This window comes from Candida theae, assembly GCF_024610275.1.
Source record: "Candida theae strain CBS 12239 chromosome Unknown scaffold3, whole genome shotgun sequence".
Taxonomy (NCBI): domain Eukaryota; kingdom Fungi; phylum Ascomycota; class Pichiomycetes; order Serinales; family Debaryomycetaceae; genus Lodderomyces; species Lodderomyces theae.
Genome location: NW_026261437.1, coordinates 40,301 through 53,881, shown reverse-complemented (window position 1 = coordinate 53,881; position 13,581 = coordinate 40,301). Strand labels below are relative to the sequence as shown.

Below are 13,581 nucleotides of genomic sequence, written 5' to 3'. Positions count from 1 at the left end.
TGGGTTGTATTTGTTTTGACAGATGTTTATGGTTGTAATTTTCTTACCAACGCCTTCCCTCTTCCCCTATTTTTCTCTTTTCCGCCCCGTTACTGCGCGTTCGTAACTACAACTACTACACAGATTCAAGAGGAGAGGGGGGGGGGATTGCAAATACATAGATATAAATCACGACGCGAGATCAGTTCAGTAAACCATCCTCAAATTATGTCCCAAAATAAGTCATCACAAGTGCAATACTGTAGCATAGCTCGCGGACCTAGTACAAAAGTAGTGGGTATCATGTTGTACAATCGAAACTTCGAAAGCATTAGGTGTGTGTAGTAAAAAGATTGGAACCCTTTCTCTACCAATTCAATAGCTACCACTATATCTATTGTCTCAAGGAGGTAGAAGATCAGCTCCTCACTTAGTTTGGTTATTATGTCCTGTTGGTATGAAATTCAGACAACACACTTGGATCAATGTCGCGACAGACTGTGTCGTAGATTTCAAAATTTAAAATCAACATCTCTTCTTTTTGTTTGTTGTTTGTTTGTTTGTTTGTTTACATTTGTAGTGTACTACATGTATATCATCATCACTCTCAACACTTTCCAGTTTACACAACCTTTTCAAGTGTGCTAGATCTTCCTCCACATATATACTTTGCCCAGTTCGTTTTTTTGCTCAAAACACAAAGGACAGAACGACATAACCCTTTTCAAAGTATACAACTTCTTGAACTACAATGGAAGGTATTGAAAACAGATACCCTGAGAACACAGCATATCAATTTTTACAACCACCCTTCAAAAGCAAACATCAGAACAACCTGACCACAACATTAACAAAGAGAAGCACTGCACCACTTCAAGAAACCTCAACAAATATACTCAACAACAACAACAACAACTCCCATAACAACAGAAGTGCAATGTTACGAGATAGCAAATCATTAGCATCACCAATCAAAACGACAGCCCATGGTCCACTCAATTTCAAGAAAAGAGTAGCTACTTCACCAACACCTACGTTGATATCTCAAAACACAAAGAGGAAATATGTGAAACCGTCTTCTATAAAAGCTGATGACGAGAATGTATCCCCCATAAATCCACGTCATTTGAAAACAAGTCCAAATCATAAATCTAAATCCATCAATGACACTCTGGCCCTATATGCTGAGCAAGATAAAACTGCGGGTGAGACCATTGAATACCAGTACCCACTCTGGCCACCGCAATCGGTTGCCGAAGCCGAAATACATCGACAGTTGTACTTGATGGAACAAAAAGCCAAGCATTTTGAAGAGCTTTCTCATTTTCTTGCCTTGGAACAGAAATATCAACTTGAAGTGAAGGAGATAAGTTGACTTACGCACTGAATAAGATTTAATATGTCTGTGCTACCTACATATTGCATTTGGAAACCCCAGAAAATGTACTAATATATACCGCTAACAACGTTGATTATTCTCTCCCATCTATCATCTCTCACTTCGAGTGTTCTTAAAATACTGCTTCATTTTATCATCACTTGCATCAAAATACGATCCATCTCGAGAATTAATCCAGTCGTTATGTCTTTTAAGTATCTTTTCCTTCTCCTCCTGTCTCAGACCACGTCTTTGCAAATCCACAGTCAACCAATGTAAAGCTAACGGATGTAACGTATTGGATTTCGTAACAACAATCTTATCGTCTCTTATATCAACATCCTTGTCGGCTTCAGACTTGAACTCCACCTGACTCATATCAATATCATTCAACAATAGTCCTGAATCAATATGCAACAATCGATCACACCATTCATTACCCAACCCATCAAAGATATGTGTGGCATAAACAACAGTACAGTTGCGTTGCAAACATTCCAGTTTCAAATAGTTTAGCAACTTCAGTCGCACAACCACGTCCAAATCAATGGTGACTTCGTCAAGCAACAACAACTTCCAAGGTTTGATCAACCCCATTGCAATCTGAACTCGTCTTCTTTCTCCATCCGACAAGTTAATCATTGACCATGTAGGATCAATGTCCAATATATCAATCAACAAGTTTCTTCGTTCAGCATATATTTCACCTCCAATCGAGCTAAGTAATAAATTAACAGGTATATCTCGTTTGATGACAGAGTTTGTGATCCATTCGGTTCCCAAATACGTGATGTAATTGTTGATATCGGCATTATAATGTCTTTGTGGCCCACCATTGCCACTGGTTCCTTTTCCTCCTCCTCCTCCTCCTGTGGTTGAGAATGCAAATGGATCAAATCCGCCAATTTTCAATTTGCCCTTCTTGATCAACGTCTTTCCCGCGAGTATACGTAACAAAGTGGATTTTCCAGCTCCATTGGGGCCTATTATCAAGTTGGTGGTTCCCCATGGTATTTGAAGGTTGATGTCTTGTAAACCGATTTTGTTGCTAGTGCCACTGCTGTTGCTAGTTTGGTTCCCGCGAGGGAATGCATACGTGAGATCATTGACTTCAATGGCTAATGATTTGTCGTTCTTGTGGTTTTCTAATGTCATTGCCGAGAGGATGGGATGTGAATGTACTGTCCATTGAAACAAGAAGATTATATCCAGTGGGCTTTTTCTTTTAATTTTTTTTTTAAGATTACGTTTGCGTCTATTGCAACTTTTCAATTCCTCAATCAACTATAAATGTACACTATAAGATCTCCTTAAACCAACCAAGTATTTCAATTCTAGCAGGGATGTTTTCCAAATCATTGAAAATATCCTTTATATCCTGTAAAACATCATCACTTGAGTCATCAGATCGATTCTTATTCTTGATATATTTTCTGAAATATGACTTGAGCAATCCCAAATATTCATAGAATAACCATTGCTTATCAACTTCAGCAGCGTTGCTGTCATGCAAATCATCAATTTGAACAATATCGTCAGTTCCCAACTCCAATTCGTTAAGTTTCTTGACAACAGTTTTGAAAATCTCAGATATCAATCTCTTCAAAGTTGTAGGGTTTGACGTTTCCAATATCCTATTCACCGATTCAATGCAGGATACATTGTCAATGATCAAGTTAGTTTTGAAAGCCTTGTCAATAAGATATTTGGGATCAATCACTTCAAATTCAATCAAATATTCTAAAATCAAAAATACAACTTGTGGCTGATGGACCCAGATTCTGAAAATGGCATCAATTATCCAATTTTGCCTATTGGTTACATCTTCCTCCGTGAGATACAATTTTTCAAATTCATCATCGAGATTGCCTGCTTTCTTTGGCTCTATTGGCTGGCCACCAAGGAATTTCAATTTATCAACATCTCGACTCAAAATACTCACCTCAGAATAGATTGATCTTGATCCAATGTAAGCATAAGTTTGGAAAAATAAGTTGATGACAAACTTGATTGGGTTAGGAATGGTAACCAGAAGGACAACGGGATCAGAAGCAGAAGCAGAAACAGAAGCAGCGGCAGAAGCAGCGGAAGAAGCAGCGGCAGATTGCAGATTCAGCACTTGATCAAGCACTGAGTTATACAATTCATTCATTTCCTTATTTGTCTTGTAATGCGATACAATAAATTCATAAACTTGCGATGCAACTCCACTCAATGGTAATTCTGGATTGGTGAAATTGTAAAAAATCTCATCTTGGGGAGTAGCGTTACTCTTTGTAGCCAAAGTCGCCTGTTTCGCATCATATATACAAGCAATCTTTTGTCTAATTTCTTCTGAATCCCCATATAATGCAGAATCATAACTTATGATATAGTCTCTGGTATTTGACACCACCGCAATATCCAAATACTGATAAAACTCTTCAAATGGAACCACATCATCATCCACAACATCCACAAAACTTTCCTTGATTCTTTTCTTATTTGATAATCGTATTTCTTTGGCAATCAAATTCTTGATGAAGTTTTTCTTTGGATGATATTTCAACTTGGCAAATTCCTGTGAATCTTGTATCCACTCATCCCATTTCCAACTAAACTCAAAATTGGAGATTTGTGTGGTCATCCAATCCAAAAAGCGAATTTTCAACTCGAAATCCAACGTTTGTAAATTATTATAGAAGTAACGAATGGCTCTTCCGAACACAGGGGCCATCGAGTCAGGACTCTCCTTACAACATGAGATCAACACCGTATAGTAATAAATCTCGCGATGCAACGTATGTGGAAGTTGGAAAATCATTGTCAAAATACTTTCAACTGCAATATCCTCAATTTTCCATGTCGATAAGGGAGGATTATTTTCACCAGTACGATTCTTGGCATTGATTTCAGTCAATTCATCAATAGATGTACCCATGGGCGAAAACAACTCCTTGTTGAAGAATAAATCCAAGATGGACAATTGAATCGATGCCTCAGTCTTGTTGAATGACAAATTGGTCAATATGTCAAAGGACAAGTCCTTGAAAAATAAGCCAATGTACGATTCGATAACTGGTACAGTTTCAAATTCGGTGGTTTGGTTATAAACTTGAAGCAAAACGCGCGAATTCTGCTGCCAGATGCGGTCAATACTATCCTCATTACGTGGTTTGTAATTTGACATCTTCTCCAATGATGGCAATGAAAGTTGAGGTAAATTGTGTTTTACAATATCTTTTGAGATTGTATTGTTCTCCAATGCTGTCTTTAAGATGGGCTCCAAAAATGGCTCAAAGTCGAGGAAAAGGTTCAATTGCCAATCGTCTGCTTGTAGTTGCTTCAAAGCGGGCAAAACCAAGTTTACCATTTTCTTGGGATGGTAAGGGATTTCAAAATTGTCCATTTTGTTGTCAAATGGTTGTACCAATGTATTTGAGTCGGGCTCAATTAGTGGAAACATGTCAGCAAGTTCAATAATGTCATTCAAGTATCCATGCAACTCCTCGCTTTTATCATTGCTTAATAAATACGGCGTTGCAATCAAAACATTGTAATATATTTCCTGAGCAATCCCGTTTCTCTTGTCTGATCCACTTTGCAAGTCAATGGCAAATTGCAAAAACTGTTTCAAAACATTGACAACAGAATAATCTTCTACAATGGGTGATATTGCCCCCAAAAATTTCAAAACACTTTTAATGTTGTTGAAAACACCGGCATTTTCTCTTGAACTGTCCTGCTGAGCCTCGCCGCCAATAGAATCCAACAATAACTGGATCCTTGTATGCATATACTCCACAGCGTATTTTGCAATAACAAAGTTCTTTGCATTACATATAAATACCAAGTTACTAAGAGCACTGATCTTGTGTGGCTGTTCGATAACGAGTGCGTACATTGTTGACAAGATGGCATTTCGAAGACCCTCAATTTTTTCAAATTCAGCAACAATAGGATTGGAAATGTAATTGACATCATCAACTTGAGTTGCAACGTTTGAATTCTCACCCAATCGTCTTATATCTTTGCACACGTTGTTGATTAATTCTTGTGCTGGATCGATACGTTGTCTCTTGAACTCATACTCGAAACTTGGTTGTTGTGGAGGGAAATGGCTGTCATTGGAATAGCCTGGTTGTCCTTCAAACTCTTCTCTACTTCTCTTATTGGACTCTGGATCCATTGTGGGAGATGAAGTTGCGTGATAGCAAGTTGCTGAGTCTAGGAATCTCTCTCTACTAAAGTCTTTCTTGATTAATGTATTTTTTTTGTTTTTTTTTTGCTTTTTTGATTTTTTTATTTTTTTTGCTTCGTGTTGTGATGAGAGAACCATCGACGCAGGAAACAAGACTCGTGTTGGCCTCCTAACAAGCATCTGCTGGAGAGTTTCAAGAAACCAATGTCGAGAGAAAGATTTTGATACTCCGTATCTGCTTCCATTATTAAGGCAAAAGTGCCCTATATTTGTATGCGGAGAAATCTAGCAGCGCAGAACATGTCGATGCATTATCAATGGCCCCTATCTAGATAAAGCAGCATCTAATGAGAACCGTGACTCGCCTATCGTATGACCCTCACACCTTACAATTCAACTGATATAGTACTCTGTCTGTGCTGCTATCGGTGTCTGTTTATCGAGGGATAATGCGGAAATATGACCTTCCCCTCAAAGCATTTTTTTTAACTCCGAAAAGTATCTTTTTGTACTGTGTTTTTTAAGAGAACCCCTCCGTCAAAGCATATCTCTCTACTTTACTTAGTTCTCCACAAAAACTAACTTTTAGCAAAGGGGGGGGTGAGGGTGGGGGGAAAGCAATCAACTCAATGTGGAGGTGCTCTAGAAAGTGCAACTATATATATAAAGAGAGGATAACTTTCCAGACACTAGAATCGCTACAAAACAAAACAAAACAAAACAACGTCAATTGTTATCATGTCTACAATCACCTTAACGAAGGAATCTCATAAAGCCCCGGCAAAGTTCAGAGCAAACCTCGAAAGTGAGCGGATTGCATTGGGACTCACAGCAGAGAAACATGCAAATGCATCACTTCCAACAATCCACACGTCTTCCAAGATAGCAATTATTGGTGCAGGGTTTGGTGGGATCGGGACTGCCATCAAAACAGCCCGAGACCTCAAGGAATGTGACTTTGTCATATTTGATAAACATGAGAATTTCGGCGGGACTTGGTGGGCAAACACTTACCCCGGATGTGCATCAGACATTCCAGCCATTTGGTACTCTTTCTCATATGCATTGGCTGCTAACTGGAGTAAAGTTCAACCACCACAATACGAAATGGAGGAGTATCTTTTGAGAATAGTTGACCAACACAATTTGAGAGAGAAAGCCAGGTTCAAAACATCCATTGACTCATTGGACTATAGTGAACGATCTGGTTTGTGGACCTTGTATGCTCATGATCTCGCCTCGGGACAGAAAATTGAACATACTTGCAAAGTTGTTGTGTCTTGTCGTGGTGGCTTGGTACACCCACGTAACCTTGATTCACCTGGAATTGAGAATTTTGGTGGCAAGTACATGCACTCGGCAGTTTGGGACCATTCTGTTGATTTCAAAGGCAAAGATGTTGTCGTTGTAGGGAATGGGTGTTCTGCTGTTCAAGTTGTACCTTCATTGTTAAATGACCCGCAGTATAATGCGGGCTCAGTAACTCAAGTGTTTCGATCAAAACACTACATTATGCCTCCTGTGCCGCCTGTCTTGTTAAAACTTTATCACTTTATGAGTTTCCATTTTTATGGGTTGATGTTGATCCGTTGGTTTGTAATTATCCTCTCAGAGATGAGGTTCCCGTTGTTCAAAGGCGAGGGCTTTTTTGCCAGGTTCTTTAGAAAAGCTCTCACAAAACGTTCAGTTGATTATATCCACCTGACTGCTCCTGAAGAGTATTGGGATATGCTCATTCCTAATTTCAAAGTTGGTTGCAAAAGAATGATTCTTGATTACCAATATGTTCCGACTTTGCATGATCCTCGTCTCACGCTTGCTTATTCAGGTATCAAAGAGGTGGTTAAGGACGGTGTAGTTTTGGAAGATGGCAAGTTTGTAAAAGCAGATATCATCGTTGCTTGTACTGGATATGATCTCAGGAAGTCCAACGATTTAGCCGCCAAAACAACTACCGGGACTACTGTAAGTGATTTATGGAAAAAGGAAGGCACAACGGCGTACCGTACAATATTGGTCAAGGGTCTTCCCAACTTGTTTATCATTGGTGGTCCGAATAGTGGAACTGGACATTCGTCCGTTGTTATGGCACTAGAGAATGCTATTGACTACTATGCAAAAGTTGCCAGCCCTGTCATCAAGGGTAAAACGGAATCGGTGGTGGTGAAAGATGAAGCATATGATAATTGGAGGGTTACTATACAAAATGAGTTGAAAAAGAGTGTGTTTGGAACCAAGTTTGGTGGTTGTGTGTCGTGGTATAGTGACGAACGGGAAAACCCCACTGCCTTTGCGTGGAGCCAAGTTTATTACTGGTACATAACCCACTTTCCAAATTACAAGGATTTGATTTACGAAAGTTACAAGAAAAAAGTTGACTGATTGAAAATTGGTGAGATGAAATGTGTTGTCTTGGAATGAAAAGGGCGTAAAGGGCGTATGCATACTTTGAGTTTCTATACAAATGAACGTACGTGTTGTGTTGTGTGTTTACTTTTATGTAAAGCATTCATTGGCCAGAGCTTCTATCTCCTTGCCTCCTTGGCCCACTGCGGACAACTTACTCAACTTAAAGCTCAAGTTTGGACCTTCAAAATATTCCTCCTCTCTCTCAAAATAAGCCCACGAATATAGTTCGTGCCCCTCCCAAATAGTACGTTTGCTGATTTTCAGTTATCTTTTAAGTGGACAGGCAGGGAAACCTTGGGGAGAAGAAGTGTAAACAAGGTTTCGACGAGATAACAAGTTGTCAATTTATAGCCTTCATTGTATGACACGTGCCTAACTAATCATCACAATAATTAACAATGAGATGAAGCTATTGGTTAGATCAAAGCGGAATTTCAATGCCACATTTTGATGCGGCACAAAATAGCATACCCTTTTTTTTTACGTAAACATCATTACTGTCAAAAATAGATTGTACCGCTTATTTACCTTCAATTGTGACACAAAAATCGAAATTTAAAATTGAAACTATTTACTCAAAACTGAACCCACACTCTATATACCTCTCTACACACACGACTGCTTCTTTCATCTAAGCAGTCTTTTTATCGTTGTGCTTGTAGATCAATTCCTTGTAGTTGGGGAAGTGAGTGATGTACCAGTAGTTGATTTGACTGAATGGGTAAGTGATAAAGTTTGATTGGTCACTTCTGTACCATGAAGCACAACCACCAAATGCGGTACCAAACACACTTTGGGCTAATTTGTCTTGGATCAATTTGAACCAACTGTCGTAAGCTTCTGGTTTACACTCAACAGTCTTTTCCTTACCTTGAATAACAGGCTTGGCAACCTTCATGTAGTAGTCGATAGCGTGTTCAGCAGCCATGATAACGGAGGCGTGACCAGTAGCGGTGTTTGGACCACCAATCAAGAAAAAGTTTGGAAGGTATTTGACCATGATGGTACGGTATGCACCCACACCTTCAGTATCCCAAATCTTTTGCAATGATGCGCCCTTGTTGGTTTTGATTGGTTGGTCAAAAGTCTTTCTGGTGTTGTATCCAGTACAAGCAATGATGATATCGGCCTTGATGAATCTTCCATCTTTCAAGTAAAGACCATTTTCGACAACCTTGTCAACGCGCTCGTTGGTAAGCTCAATTCTTGGATCATTTAATGCTTTGATGTAGCCATAGTCGAAAATCAATCTCTTACATCCAACCTTGTAGTCTGGAATAAGAATATCCCAATACTTCTTTGGAGCATGCTTCATGTGGCTGACTGCTGCGTGTCTGTTGATCCAACGAATAAATCTGGAAAGTGGCCCTTCACCTCTAAACAATGGGAATCTCGATTCAGCAATAAGGACAATCAACCAACGGACCAACTCCAAACCGAAAAAGTTGAAACTGAGGATTCTGTACAAGTAAAGAAGGGCCTTTGGCACTGGTGGCATAATGTAGTGTTTGGATCTGACAATTTGAGTAATCGAAGCTGGATTGTATTTAGGATCGTTCAACAATGCTGGAACAACTTGGTTGGCAGAACAACCGTTACCGAAAACAACAACGTTTTTACCCTTGAAATCGACAGAGTGGTCCCAAAGGGCTGAATGCATGTATTTTCCCTTAAAGTTTTCCAAACCTGGTTCTTTCAAGTGAATAGGGTAGACCAAGTGACCTCTGCATGACAAAAGGATGTTGGCAGTGTGTTCAATTTTCTGTCCAGTTTTGGTGTCGTGTGAGTACAAGGTCCACAAACCGGTATCCTCGTTGAAAATACAGTCATCAACAAAAGTGTTGAATCTGGTTTTATCCTCCAACTTGTATTGCGCAGCGACTCTTTGGATGTACTCTTCCATTTCGTACTGTGGAGGCTGAACTCTACTCCAGTTTGAAGTCAATGCAAAGGAGAATGAATACCAAATAGCTGGAATATCAGAAGCACAACCTGGGTAGGTGTTTGCGTACCAGACTCCTCCAAAGTTGTCACGCATTTCAAGAATGGCAACATCTTGCTCTTTGAGTGTTTCCATGGTCTTGATAGCACTACCCAAACCAGAAAAACCAGCACCAATAATAGCAACCTTGGAGTGGGAGTGAATGGTTGGCAATTTGTCACTGGCGTTGGCATCGACTTGACCACTTAACTGAGCAGTGCTGTCTTTCAAGTTGATTCTAAACTTGGATGGATTCTTGTGAGACTCCTTGGTTAAAGTGATAGATGACATAGTGAACTATTTGATTTCAAAGAAGAAGTGATGACTGCAGTAATGAGGAATGAAATCAGTTTGCAAATGTTTTCGAGATGATTCCTTGGTTTATATACCATTGAGAATTACTTTTTGTGCATTGCCTATCTTGGATCTTGAAGCACTTCATTTTCCGCTTCTTTCCCCACGTTAATGTAATTTAATTCGCCAATACGAATCGTGGGGCATAAAACATAACCCATACTAATTGTTTTTGTTGTTCCGGAGATATAAGATCGGAAACGGGTAGAAAGAAAATTTTGCAGACACGCGAAACCGCAACCTTTGTGAAACATATCGGAAAAATACAATACCAATGGTTCTGTATGTAAAAGAGCTAGTTTCCAGAACCGACTGTTTACTAAAACTGACCACGGATAATCGGTTCACAGACATCCTTTTTTTTAAAAAAAATTTTTGGAACACGCCTCTTGAATGGTTTTCTATCAAACTGGAACGTTTGTTTTACTGTATATAAATGGCTGCCATTAGTTTTCCAGTTGTGAGAGAAATGAATTCTTCTCAATATTTTTCCGTTATATTACCCTTTTCGGAAACGGATAAAAATCAGTTTCCCGATTTAGAAAACTGGAGGATTCTTGAAATAGGATGGGAGTTAAAAATATTGCGACATGACATCTATTAACCGAGGTTGGTAATCGATAAGACATTTTAACTTTCAAAGGACACAACGCTTTTCTGGACTTATAACCAACTCTTATCCTTTACAAGAAAACATTCTATAATCTGTTGTATCCGTCAAGGTTGCAAAAGAAAATAAAAAAAATTACGTCTTCTTTATATCTGTTCTACAACAACTAAATGCTTCTACAGATTTATACAGATTCAAGTAGTCACCGAGCACCTTTAATGATTACAAGAGCTAAAGAACTACCTAATATCTTTTGATAGGTTGAAATGAAAAAACAAACAAACAATTGTCTTTAAGTACAAGTTGATTGATAATTTCAAAACGAATGCAAATTGGTGGAATTTGCGTGCCAAAATGTGGATGAAACCAACATGTTGCTTATGAGATTAATCGATTCTCTTAAAGTGAAAAAAAAAAGAAAACACTTATTCCCACCCCCGTATCAATACAGTCCTCGATCTGCCATTTGTGCTTTGTTGTTAACGAATCAATGCTTTTTAGCCGATGTCTTGAAGATCTTGCAATCATTAAGTTAATTTTTTTTCTTTTTTTCACAAGATTGTGGTTCCTTGTTGCGCTACCTAAATCTGTGTATTTTTTTTTCTTTTGCGTGTGAAAATTTACGCAGACACCATTCCACTTTTCTTGCCCCGCGCGAACCCTGCAGATCTATTTATGACAATTGCACCACTTCACAAATTTGTACTTAATGAATATCTTTCTACATCAAATTTTTGTTAACGTCACTTAATCTAGCAAAAGAAACTTCCTCTTCAGAGATGTCTTCAGTCACATTAACCAAGGAGTCTCACAAGAATCCATCCAAGTTCAGAATCAAATACCAGGATTGTAATGCTGTATTGGGCCCTGAACATACTGCTCAGAAAAACATACGCGATGAACTACCAACTGTCCGCACTTCATCTGAAGTCGCCGTAATTGGAGCCGGATTTGGTGGTATTGGAGCTGCCATCAAGACCATACAGGATTTGAAGGTGTCCGAAGTGCAAATTTTCGAAAGATATGACAATTTCGGTGGAACTTGGTACGCAAACACCTACCCAGGTTGTGCTTCTGATATTCCAGCTATTTGGTATTCATTCTCCTTTGCATTGACTTCAAACTGGAGTAGAGTTCAGCCTCCACAGTACGAAATGGAAGAGTACATCCAAAGGGTTGCTGCGCAATACAAGTTGAAAGAAAAGACTCGCTTTCAAACATCAATCGACAAGTCTGTTTACAATGAGGATACTGGGTTCTGGACAGTGTACGCCCATGATGTCAAGACAGGACAGAAAATAGAACACACTACCAAGATTCTCTTGTCTTGCGCCGGGGGTTTGGTATACCCCAACCAATTGAATGCACCTGGCCTCGAAAACTTCAAAGGAAAGTACATGCACTCAGCAGTTTGGGACCACTCTGTCGATTTCAAGGGTAAGAACGTTGTTGTTGTTGGGAATGGGTGTTCAGCCAATCAGATTGTTCCAGCATTGCTTAATGATCCGCAATACAGCGTCAATTCACTTACTCAAATTGCAAGATCAAAACACTACATTATGCCACCCGTTCCAAAAATCTTATTGTTTGTTTACCGTTTGCTTAGTTTCAACTTTTACGGCTTGGCATTGATTAGATGGCTAGTGATTCTCATTGCCGAATTGCGATTCCCCTTGTACAAGGGCAATGGCTTAATCTCAAAAGTTGTACGTTGGGTAAATACAAGAGCATCTGTCAGCTATATGAAGAAATATGCGCCTAAAAAGTACTGGGATTTGGTGATTCCCGACTACAAGATTGGATGCAAGCGTTTGATCTTTGACTACCAGTACGTCCCCGCATTGAACGATCCAAGAATATCCCTTACAAATGTCGGAATCAAGAGAGTTGTTGAAGATGGAATCATTTTGGAGAATGATGAATTCGTGAAAGCTGACATCATTGTTGCTTGTACTGGTTATGACGTTAAACAATCGACAAAAATTCAATTTTCAACCACAAAGGGTTACAATAACCAAGAAATGTGGACAAAGGAGGGTGTTAGTGCTTATAGAACAGTTTTGGTAAAGCATTTGCCAAACTTGTTTGTCATTGGAGGTCCCAATTCGGCAACTGGGCACGCTTCCGTCGTCATGGCACTTGAGAATGGTATTGATTACTATTTGAAATTGGCCAAGCCTGTTGTTGAAGGTAAGGAGAAATCTGTTGTTGTCAAACCTGAGGCATATGATAAGTGGCATAAAGATATTCAAGAGGAGTTGAGCAAAAGTGTTTTCGGTACCAAATTCGGTGGTTGTGTATCATGGTATAGCGACGAGAAGGAGAATGCAACTGCATTTGGTTGGTCGCAATTATATTACTGGTACATTACCCACTTTCCTGCTTACAAGGATCTTGTTTACGAACACTCTGATAAGAAAAGGGACTAAGCTGTTGTTGAAGGAGGCGTTGTCAATACTTTGAAAATAGAGGGTGTAGTATCTACCTAATTTCTTGAAACGAGCCACATTATTGTTTGTAATTACTAGTGAATTATCCAGCATCACTTTGAATGAGTCTTCAAGCGACGGAATGCTTGTGAATCCCCTCTTTTGAAACACATCGCAATCATTCCACCGCTTGAGAAGGTTGTGTTCACCATACTTTTCGGTGAAAGCACTCGTAGCTTGTCAAGTCAAGTAAATATCCGA

General features: G+C 39.2%; 6 protein-coding genes across 6 annotated transcripts; 3 read left to right on the top strand and 3 right to left on the bottom strand. All coding sequences in view use genetic code 12, as the record gives it.

Moving 5' to 3' along the window:
* Positions 1 to 730: 730 nt before the first annotated feature.
* On the top strand, positions 731 to 1,354 carry KGF57_002761 (uncharacterized protein; the record flags this gene model as incomplete). The annotated part of the gene is made up of 1 exon (XM_051752108.1): positions 731 to 1,354. The coding sequence occupies one exon, from the start codon at positions 731 to 733 to the stop codon at positions 1,352 to 1,354; it is 624 nt and encodes a 207-aa protein (XP_051608588.1).
* A 114-nt stretch (positions 1,355 to 1,468) lies between these two features.
* Positions 1,469 to 2,512, bottom strand: CAF16 (putative ATP-binding cassette family ATPase; the record flags this gene model as incomplete). The annotated part of the gene is made up of 1 exon (XM_051752107.1): positions 1,469 to 2,512. One exon carries the CDS (start codon positions 2,510 to 2,512, stop codon positions 1,469 to 1,471), a length of 1,044 nt encoding a protein of 347 aa, XP_051608587.1.
* Positions 2,513 to 2,654: 142 nt separating this feature from the next.
* On the bottom strand, positions 2,655 to 5,525 carry GCR3 (Gcr3p; the record flags this gene model as incomplete). The annotated part of the gene is made up of 1 exon (XM_051752106.1): positions 2,655 to 5,525. One exon carries the CDS (start codon positions 5,523 to 5,525, stop codon positions 2,655 to 2,657), a length of 2,871 nt encoding a protein of 956 aa, XP_051608586.1.
* A 750-nt stretch (positions 5,526 to 6,275) lies between these two features.
* Positions 6,276 to 7,919, top strand: KGF57_002758 (flavin-containing monooxygenase; the record flags this gene model as incomplete). The annotated part of the gene is made up of 2 exons (XM_051752105.1): positions 6,276 to 7,072; positions 7,193 to 7,919. 2 exons carry the CDS (start codon positions 6,276 to 6,278, stop codon positions 7,917 to 7,919), a joined length of 1,524 nt encoding a protein of 507 aa, XP_051608585.1.
* Positions 7,920 to 8,577: 658 nt separating this feature from the next.
* On the bottom strand, positions 8,578 to 10,218 carry KGF57_002757 (flavin-containing monooxygenase; the record flags this gene model as incomplete). The annotated part of the gene is made up of 1 exon (XM_051752103.1): positions 8,578 to 10,218. The coding sequence occupies one exon, from the start codon at positions 10,216 to 10,218 to the stop codon at positions 8,578 to 8,580; it is 1,641 nt and encodes a 546-aa protein (XP_051608584.1).
* A 1,452-nt stretch (positions 10,219 to 11,670) lies between these two features.
* KGF57_002756 (flavin-containing monooxygenase) lies at positions 11,671 to 13,320 on the top strand (the record flags this gene model as incomplete). Its single annotated transcript, XM_051752102.1, has 1 exon — positions 11,671 to 13,320. The coding sequence occupies one exon, from the start codon at positions 11,671 to 11,673 to the stop codon at positions 13,318 to 13,320; it is 1,650 nt and encodes a 549-aa protein (XP_051608583.1).
* Positions 13,321 to 13,581: the final 261 nt, after the last annotated feature.